This window comes from Cariama cristata, unplaced genomic scaffold (genome assembly GCF_000690535.1).
Source record: "Cariama cristata isolate BGI_N322 unplaced genomic scaffold, ASM69053v1 scaffold43642, whole genome shotgun sequence".
NCBI lineage: Eukaryota > Metazoa > Chordata > Aves > Cariamiformes > Cariamidae > Cariama > Cariama cristata.
The window spans coordinates 411-10,658 of NW_009604087.1; the positions used below are offsets into that span (position 1 = coordinate 411).

The following is a 10,248-nucleotide window of genomic DNA, read 5'->3' on the forward strand; positions in this document are numbered from 1 at the left end:
TTCTGTTACTGCTTCACTACAGTTGGGGAACTTGAGCAGTAATAAAGCCTTGTTCAAAATTATTGCTTTGGGGGAACTTTTAATATAGCCCTTGAATTATAGTGTTTATGCTGCTTGTGTTGTACCTGCTAATTCTTGTGGTCCAGTATTTTATCATGGTCTCCGTGGCCTCATAGTTCTTTCCGGACTCTAAGTTCTGGGGAGTTTTCCTGTTTTTTTTTCTAGATATAATGGCTTTAAGTGATCTTGAAGTTAACTTCTTGTCGTGTCTGCCCCCCCACCCCACCCCCCGGAATATTTAGGATGGAGTAGGTGCTAAAATAGCTGAGAAGATAGATGAGTTCTTATCCACTGGGAAACTACGCAAATTGGAAAAGGTGGGTTTCTTTCCCTTGTGCTGTATTTCTCTATAGTTGCTTTTCTTTGTAACCTGCAAAGTAGCCTGCTTGCTTTGTGCAATTTCTGTTGTTGTCCCTGGAGAGACTGATGTCAAGCTTAAGAATGGTGGACATGGAGTCTATGGTGAGTAGAAAGCAGGGAATGAGAAGCTCAGCTAAAGCCTCAAAGCTGTCGATTTATGGAAGTATTTTGGGTTATATAATCAGCATGTGAATGTCTTCTGTGAGAAGTGGAATTCTGACCCTGGAAGACTGTGGAGTTTTGTGGTTTAACCGTGCTGTTCACCTCAGCATGGGTAGTTACGCAGTTTTCAGGCTTGGTACATATGGCTTTATTGTGATATACAGTACTATGCTTGGTACTGTTTTGCATCGATTTATAGTGAGCCTCCAAAGCACAGTCTGACTAAACTGTTTTATTTTCTCAGGATTTATTTGTTTATTGCAAATGGAGTAACGAAGGGTTTGGTTTGTGTTGTTTTGTTTTTGCAGATTCGACAAGATGATACAAGTGCATCTATCAATCTCCTAACACGAGTTACTGGCATTGGGTAAAGTCTTTTTCTTTGGTTGGTTGGTTTTAGTTTGTTTTTTTTTTTCCCTTCTCCTGTTTATTTGGTGGAGTTGTGAACAGAATTTGGGTGATTGCAAATGAGGAAGAAAATGAGTTGAGCTGATGGTGTAGTGCCTACACTGAGACACCATAGTTGTGATGAGACAATTTGCTGAGAAGAAAGGGTTTAGAATCATCAGTTACAGACTTTGCGGTAGGGGAGTGGAAGTGGGAAGCTCCTGTGTGCGAGCTGAGAGGGGAAGGAGAGAGGATCTTTTGCTGTTACCTTAAGCTGTTTCAGAGACTGATTGTGGTTCAAGTAGTTATTATCATGTTTTCAGTATTGTTGTCTAGAGCAATATTGCCTATTTGGTGAGATTTTTGTTTGTTTTTTACAATAATATATCACTATATAGTTAAATCAATGCTAAAAAATGTGCAGGCCAAGCCTTGGATAGCCATCTCTGCTGACTGAAAGTACAAACTGAAAATGCGTATGCTGAAAAGAGGGTAAGCATCAGAAGTGACTTCAGTCTTGGCTTTGAAGGATGTAGGCAGTTATAGTGAATTCTAATGTCCTTTTTAGTGCTGTAAGATTCTTGCTGTTCCTGATGGCAGATTGCCTTGTCTCTTTGCAGTCCTGCCGCTGCTAGGAAGTTTGTTGAGGAAGGAATTAAGACTTTAGAAGGTAAGTGTAGCTTTGGGTCCTCAGTTCACACTCCAATAGTGGTTTTTTTCTGTCAAGCTGCCTGTTGCATGGTGGTACTGTGATAGCAGATACGCCCTGGGCTTTGAGAAAAGTGTGTAAGATGCTAAAGTTAGTGCACAGGCTAAAGGCATTGCGTATATATTGAAAGTAAAGTACTTCCAGATTACATGGAAAATAATAAGGATTTTGTCTTTGAGGTGAATGGTCTATTGAAGTCTTTGTTGGGAAGTGCTCTATGCATTTGTACTCATCCTGTCAGCTGTTGAGTAGTCTGTTTAAAATCTCTTCCTTTGTGTTTGAGGTTGCTGGTTTCTTGTTACGTATTCTTTGCATGCATCGTCTTTGCATTGGTGGAAACTTACTGTAAGATTTTTAATCCTCAAGGAACTTCTTTTCTTTGTTTTTCTTAATTCTTCTAGATCTAAGAAAAAATGAGCACAAGCTGACCCATCACCAGCGAATTGGGTTGAAGTAAGCTTTCTTGGGTGCAAGTGCTTGGCTTTTTCTAATGACTCATTCAGACACCAGGATGTAACGTAAGGTTACACCAGCCAAGTAAGGTTCTGTTCTGTCTGCGTGCTCTACATGCTTTTCAGCAGTTATGCAGAGCTTTTGTTTCATTGGAGTTGAAATTCAGTAGGTTTAGTCTCCATCCAGAAGGAAATTAATTGCAAATGACTTTTTCAGTTAGCTCATGGAGAATCACTTTAGCAAGGTTGCAGAGATGTTTCTTGGGAATCTGCATAAAAGTGGCCCGGGCTGTTTTTTGTTATGTCCTGTGAGCAAGGTAAGACCTTTGCATGTCTGAATTTGAGAATGCCATGCAGAACATGTGTCTGTACCTCAGTACTTACCAGCTTGAATTCTACTTGCTGAGTGGCTGGTCCAGTGTGCTAGTTCTGGAAGAACTATAGCTGTGTCTGCAAGAAGCTGCAAGTGAACCAAATAAAGCCCTATATCTGAATTGGTTCTTTGTGGGACCAGCTCTAGCATTTCCACATCAGTGGCAGAGAGGTGGAATATGTGATCTGGACAAACGGTTACACAATGATTGTCACCTTCCACTGCTCATCTGAGCCCCATACTCCGTCAGGGAAGCACACTTTAAACATGTGAGCATTCAAGGGAAATCCTTTCACTGTTAAATGAGCATAAGAAAACTATCCTGACTTATCCATGTTGCTAGTGTACACATTGCCCTTGGGTATGCTTCCAGCATTGTGCTCAGATGTTGTTTCAGAAGCTGCAGCAAGTACTGAGCTGAATGAATGGTTTTAGTGCTCTATGGTGGACTTTTTGTCACTCTTGGAGGGGAGTGAGAGCGAATGGGAGGTGAGGGGAGTCCTGTATCCAGAAGCTCGGTCTGCAGGGCTTGGGATTGGGATGGTTGGGTAACGAGCGTTGGGAAACATGTGGCTCCGAGGCTGCAATATGGCTGCCAGTGCCTGCTGTCGATGGTTCTGGTGCTGGAGGGGTGAAGAATGTGTGCGCTGGTCAGGTGTGTCATTGTTTCACTTGCCTTCTTTTTGCAGTCAAGCAGAGTGCTGGCAGTCTGGTTTTTACAGCTGCATGCAAAGATATTGGGAGCTGTATTTGATTTGTGAGCTTCCATTTAGCTCTTTCCAACATAGATCACCTCTGACCTGCGGGATCTGTTCCTCCTGCTTGCTGGTGGACTGAGTTTTGTCAGGAACCTTTTGTATTTTCAGAGGGATATGTAAATATAAACCAATTGGTTATACGATAATATTACTCCCACCTCATAGGAGCTCTTCATATATGGTGGAAATATTGTGCAATGAAACCTGTCTTCTAAGCATTGTCAAACTTGCAGTTGTGAGTTTTCATTATTGCTTGGCAAGATGTTTTCTAAGATGTTTGGTGAGAATGGGGAGCTTTTTGTGATGTGACAGTAATATAAGTTGTGTTCTTTCCTGTGATACACATTTAATTGACTGAAATTTGAAGATGCTACCCTTGCCACTCTTTCAGACACTTGTATTTTTATATATGCAGATATTTTGAAGACTTTGAGAAAAGAATCCCAAGGGAAGAAATGCTGCAAATGCAGGTAAGAATATCTTTATCAAGGATGTAAGGCACTGATGGTCAACGAATGACTGACACCTCTAAACACACATCTTTCCTTTTTACATAGGAAATTGTACTGAAAGAGGTAAAGAAGCTGGATCCAAACTATATTGCTACAGTCTGTGGCAGTTTTAGACGAGGTTGGTACTGTGAGATCTTGTTATGTTTATTTTGGGCTAATAAGTAAGACTCATTACTATGTATGCTGTTCTTCTAGAGAAAAAGTCTTTGCTGGAACCTGGCTTTTTCCTGTTAGTTTTGTCTTGGCTGGTTAGTTCAGTGACGAAACATCCGCATAAAACCTTGCTTCTCCATCAGGCCCCCACAAAGAGTAGTAGTGTAACATGTGAATTGTTTGCTTTGTCACATTAACAACACTTGTGCTTCATTGCTATACAGTACAGCAAGAAATTCTTGGGTGTTTTCTGAGGTTATGTAGGGAGATATACTTTTTGATGGAAGAATAAGGTTCTCTTACTTTAAGATTGTTTTTTCACAAATACGTTGAATAGTGACTGACTATTTTCTAACAGAAAAACATGTTTATAGGACGAGGTTAGATGGATGTTCACCGATGTTAGTATACTTTGTCGTATGCAGAGGGATTTTTCTTTGCTTCTTGCTTGCCTAGGCGCAGAGTCAAGTGGCGATATGGATGTTCTCCTAACCCACCCAAGTTTCACATCTGAATCATCCAAACAGGTGTGTTTCTCTGCTACTGTGGATCAGTACTGTGCATTACTTCCACAAGGGTATGTTTAAATTGAGCAGATTTGTAGTCTCAGACTTGTATTGCAGCTTTTTGCATCTTTTTGTAACTGCAATAGTAATCTCTTCTCCTGGATCACCATGTTTATTTTGAGGAGTTATACTTTTGGGCAAGAAGCAAATGTCCTGCTGCCCTTGTAATGTTTTGAGACTAACTCCGGAGAAGTCTTAATGACAGTTTATGTTTCTTGTGTTGCTTCTATAGATTCAGTGCTTAAATGTTGAAAAGTTGAACCAAAAAATGAGTTTTGTCGCTTCTAACGAAAGCAATCTGACATGGGGATTTTACTGGAAATTTTTTTTTATGTTGCACAACTGTAATTTTATTAGCTTTTTCTCAGTATTGTTATCTTTTTTCTCCTCTAGGTCAAATTTCATGTACAATAATACATAAAATTATAGTGATATCCTGTACTTACATGGACCCTTGTCTGGTAAATGGGTAAGATATTATTGTTATTTGTGAAATAATTTCTTCTTCTGTGTTATCACTGTTCCTAGCCAAAACTTCTGCGTCAAGTTGTAGAACAACTGGAAAAAGTCCGCTTTGTCACAGATATGCTGTCTAAAGGTGACACCAAATTCATGGTAAGGCTTTTTTGGTGGTGAGGGTTGTTGGGGGCGAGTACCTTTCCTGACAGAAGCTAGGGTATATACAAGATATGTTGTTTGGACTGCTGGGGTTGTGACTTCTTTTTTTTTTTTTTTTTTTTTTAATTTCTCCCCCTTCCCCTCATAAAAACTTTCTGCAGTTAACTCTTAGTGAATGTCTCATGGTAAGATTTCAGTATTAGAAAATCTGCAGGTATTTATGTAGACAGAACCTTCATCACACAATGCCAGTTGTGTCTCTGTTTTGCTTGATGTTTCCCCAGAACCTCACTTCTTCAGTTGCACCAGTGACCACTTTTGTAACTCTGTCCTCAAGATCTTGGAAACACTCTCTTTGATCTTGGGCCTAGGTTTACCTTGTTTTGTCTAATACATAATATACTTTTGTCTCCTTTTTTGTCAGTTTTGTTGCAGAGCAGATTTAATGGATAAGCTGCTAGACTCAGGATATAATAGGGAATATGTGGAATGCCTAAAGAAAGTAATGAATTACAGGAACATTCATTTTGTTATATCCCTTGCTCACAGTAAAACTGTATTTTTTTTCTTAAATGTGTGGATTGGGTGTTATCTTGCTTCACTTCATTTTCTTTACAGGCCCCACGTATCCTGGTCTTACAGGCTGATTAAAAGTTAATTCTAACAGAGAAGTGTAGAACTATAAGCAATACTGAGTGAAAATGAGGACTGATTAGTTCCTGTTAGTCACTCATACTGGCTTTATGAAATTCCTTGGAAGCTCAGAGGAGTGGTCCTGCAGGAAGGTTTGCCAAAGGTCCATGACTTGTGAATGTCTATTTAAGAATCAAGATACTGTTATATTCAACTAATTGTTTGGAAAGCATAAATACTTAATAATACTACAGTTAAAGATACTTGCTTTCCCAAGATGAAAGGGGCTGTTGGAGCACTTGATTATTTGATTATTTTTTTTTTGGTTGTTGGTTTGGTTTTGCTTAAAATAAGAGCTAGAAGAAATTTATCTTCAGTTTAGTTTGTGTTGCATTCTGAGAGGGAATGAAACTTGATGGCTTTTTTTTTTGGCGTGATCTTTAGGAGGAATAAGTGAAAGTCGCTTTCATTCTTGCCAGACTGTTTAAGTGTGAATACCGTATGGGTTTAAAGCTAAATTTACATCTGTGAGCCAAAAGGAGAGACACTCTTCATTCCCAGTTTGTACTCACAGTTCAACAAGTTCATTATAGTTTGACCATTTGCTGTATATAATCCTGCCAGTCTTAAATAGTTGTGGAATAGATCTTGTCTTCAAAGTGGAAGCTAAGAAGGGAATGTTGTAAAAAGGAAAATATGACTGCAGCTGAGAATCTGAGGAGACAGACAATGTAACTTTAAAAGCATAAGCAATGTTAAGCTTTCAAAACAAAGCTAAGAATAGGAGAGGTCTCAGCATGAACCTGCAATTGGCGGAACAGTTTAGTATGTAAACATTTGTCATCATTCCTTATGGTTCATATCCCCCCCACTGCTCCATTGTTGTTTAAGGTGATGCAGACTAGGAAAAACAGAAAACTTTGATATGTGAATTGCATGAAGATTACGAAGCAGTTTGAAATGAAAAGTGGCAGAGGATTTCTCAAGAAAAAAACTTTTTTTTTTTAAATTTCTATTAGCTTGAGCTTCGTCTGCATTTTCCTTAACTTGCTCATGTTTATGCATACTGAAGAGCCTGGTAATAATTAGGGCAGATGAATGGGAAATGAGAAGTCTTGTGATCCTTTCTGCTGTAATAAAAGCTTAAGAAGCATTTAAATGCTACATTGAACTGCATTCCTCTTAGTGTAAAATAGTGATTCTTGGTGCTATGACATCCAGCTGTTCTACTAAAATATTTAATCGGTTCAGTGGGAATTTAACTTTGCTCTCCAGGATGACTGAGGATTGGTTAGAGGTGAGGAGATTGATCTCAAATCTGTTTAATTTCACTTTGAATTTCTTGCTTTCCTTACTTCCTCACAGGGTGTCTGTCAGCTGCCAAATAAAGAAGATGGAACAGCCTATCCACATAGGAGAATTGATATCCGGTACACACACCAAAAAAACCCCAAAAGCCCTACTTGAGTTGTCTGATACATAGTAGGCATTTGCATCAGTTTCTGCATTCAAATCTCTACTTCTGTGTTCAGAACATGGCATTTACTAGGTTTCTAATTCCTTTGCAGTATGGAAGCCACTGTACAACTGCCTGTATCTACAACAGGTTATTAGCAAGAATGCTATGTTTTAAATCCTGACTTTGTATCCAGTTTCAGAATTGTGACCTACTTTATCATATTGCTTTGACCCCTTGGCAGGAGTGCAAGCGCCATAACCATGTAGTGGCTGAACAGCAGTAACTTCTGGGTCAGGGTAGAGTTCTGAACCTTTCTTTTATATGCAAGTCATTTCATTCTTGCATCTGACTTGTGGGAAAATCAAACCTGCAGAGTTGCAGAATGTGTGCACTATGTGCACACATAAGAAATAAACCTAGAACAGTGTCTGAATGTGCCTGAATTCCAAGTGGCTTGTTACTTCTTTGTTACATATTTGTTCTAAATATGTACTTTTCTTCCATTTTTATTCTAGGCTTATCCCCAAAGATCAGTATTACTGTGGTGTACTGTATTTCACAGGAAGTGATATATTCAATAAGAACATGAGAACTCATGCTCTGGAAATGGGCTTCACGATCAATGAGTATACAATCCGTCCCTTGGGTGTCACTGGTCAGTCTGGGCCTTTGCACAGAGTATTCTTCCTAGTTACATCCTTTGTGTGATCTTCTCCTTAAACTGATTTCTCAGTGTACTGGAAATACTTCTGATAAATGCTGTAGTTCATTAAATTTCTCACAGTGTCCTTTCCGGTATTGGACACCATTATAGCAGGAAGAGGCAGCCTACTTTATGTATAGACAGCACTGTGGCACAAAGTTACCTCTTTCGTCCAGATAATCTACTTAAAGTCTTACTGACCTAAAGATTGTTTTTTCAGTGTCCATGCACAGCACATATGTGGTTTCCCAATCTTAACAAGATATGTCACGTCCTCCAGTTGTTTGGTTTTGGATGGGGGCTGACTATATATATATACACACACACGCAAATATAAATACATTTAACTGCATAACCACGTGGCCCCAAAGTTAATTCATTACCTTATTTCCTTTGGCACTAATGAGAATCAGTTCCTAAACACTGTATGAAAAGGTCAGTGGGCAGTGTTTTGGTTTTTTAAGCCTGTTCTACTTACAGCAGTTTTGTCTTAATCTTGCAATGCTTTTGGCATTTCAGGATTGTACAGACCTTCCACCTTTCAAATAGCATCTGTAATTTGCTTGCAGGAGTTGCTGGGGAGGCGCTACCAGTAGAATGTGAAAAAGACATCTTTGACTATATCCAGTGGAAATACCGAGAGCCAAAGGATCGGAGTGAATAACTGCTTGTCTAGGTGTGTAACCTACAGAGATGTTTTCATAGCTTCTTATGAAGATGCAAAGTGCATATTCTTTCTTTGGATGTTATTGCGAAAAGTTACTGATGTTTAAAGCAAGTCCATGGCACTAGCACAGAATGCGTAGTGAAGATTAAATCCTGTAAGATCTCATTTTGATCTCTCTCCCCCCCAGCCTCCCCTCGCCCCTTAAAGCTGATTTAAAACACTTCCTGTGTTTAACTGAATGGGCTGCAATACTAGAAGAACCTGTGGGGAAGGTGGTGTGGCAGTCAGACCCCCTTAGAGAATGCATATTGTCTTTTGCTTTGGGATTTAGTAAATAATTATCAGATGATAAATCGCAGGTTTCTATTTAAACCCTGAGGAACAGCAAGTTCTGATATAAAGGCAAAATGTTTCATCTTATTAAATTTCTTGTGGCTTGGTTTGAAGATGGTGGCTGTCAAATCAGAATTAATGCTGGTTCTTTGGAATCACTGGAAAGTCTTACAAAACAATATTAGCCTTTTATAAAAGGCTGTGTGCTTTGATTTGATAATATCTGTGGTGATCAAACCATTAGTTTTTTTCTAATAATTTTAGTAGCACTTAGGCTGTGATCATTGTTAGAAAAGTCTCTGGGTATTTCAAACTGAACAAGCATTCTTAGCTTGTTTCTTGTAGTTTTGCAAAAGACAATCAGAGTTCTGATGCTTCCGTGTTTTAATATCATGTACACAGACATACTCTGTGCAAACCGTGTTAACTGTTTAATATCTAAAAACTGGGCAGTTCTTGGAGGAAATAACATAACTTTTTTTTTTTTGCTATGTTGAGGTTGAAAGACTTGGAAGTAAAACCATTGCTTTTGTGTTGCCATTGCAAATTTTCTCATTAAGTAATATGTATGATTTTTTAAAAATTATTTTTTAATGCAGTTTGAATAATTATGTCTGTAGAGCATCTTGGAATGCTCAAATGAACGTTTTGCTAATATGAGCTGCTGGCATAAATTGCTTGAGTATATAATCTACAGCATGTGTGTGTAGCAGCAGGCACTTTATAAATAATCATAGATCAGATTTTGTCATGACAGTGAGTTAGTTACTGGCATTGCACAATTAAGAAAACTTGAATAGTTCTGAAACTTCAGTTTCTTTCATATATATCGGGAGACTAGAAGAATTGTATTAGGAGAGCATTATTCTTGCAGCACTTAAATAAGTGCCATAATTATTATAATATTATTCTTACAGCACTTAGATCTCAGACTATGTTTATGTCTCTCTTTTCAAATGTATATTTGAAGGGGAGTAGGTGGAAAAAAGCACCTAAAAGTCTATTTCCCACCCCCACTGAGTAGATGAAAGAGTAAAACACTTTTAATATTGGTTACACAAAACAATGTATTATGCCTGCCCACTAGCCAGAAAACATGATGGGGCAGGCTTTTGGGAACATATAAATCAGGCCAAAAAAAGACTGCCCATGTGTTTAGTTGCACAACTAACTGCTCCAATATTTTTTCCTTAAAAATGTATCATTGGAACACCTAAGACTAGCAAGAAACATGAAAGACAGAAATGTCTTAAATTCCAGTGCTGAAGTTGTACCTTGGCACATAGTTACAGAGTGCAAAGTCATTATCGCTGGTGCTATTGAAATACTACACTTTTATGTGA

General features: G+C 38.6%; 1 protein-coding gene across 1 annotated transcript in view; it reads left to right on the forward strand.

Moving 5' to 3' along the window:
- Positions 1-8,739, forward strand: part of POLB (polymerase (DNA directed), beta) — a gene marked incomplete at its 5' end in the record, with an annotated part of 9,064 nt that extends 325 nt beyond the window's left edge. The window contains 11 exons of the mRNA XM_009695429.1: positions 303-377; positions 891-949; positions 1,590-1,639; positions 2,080-2,131; positions 3,677-3,731; positions 3,819-3,891; positions 4,383-4,453; positions 5,021-5,107; positions 7,109-7,173; positions 7,718-7,857; positions 8,475-8,739. Of these exons, the coding sequence (XP_009693731.1) occupies positions 303-377; positions 891-949; positions 1,590-1,639; positions 2,080-2,131; positions 3,677-3,731; positions 3,819-3,891; positions 4,383-4,453; positions 5,021-5,107; positions 7,109-7,173; positions 7,718-7,857; positions 8,475-8,569 (822 nt within the window). The remainder of the gene's footprint in view (positions 1-302; positions 378-890; positions 950-1,589; positions 1,640-2,079; positions 2,132-3,676; positions 3,732-3,818; positions 3,892-4,382; positions 4,454-5,020; positions 5,108-7,108; positions 7,174-7,717; positions 7,858-8,474) is intronic.
- Between the last annotated feature and the right edge of the window lie 1,509 nt (positions 8,740-10,248).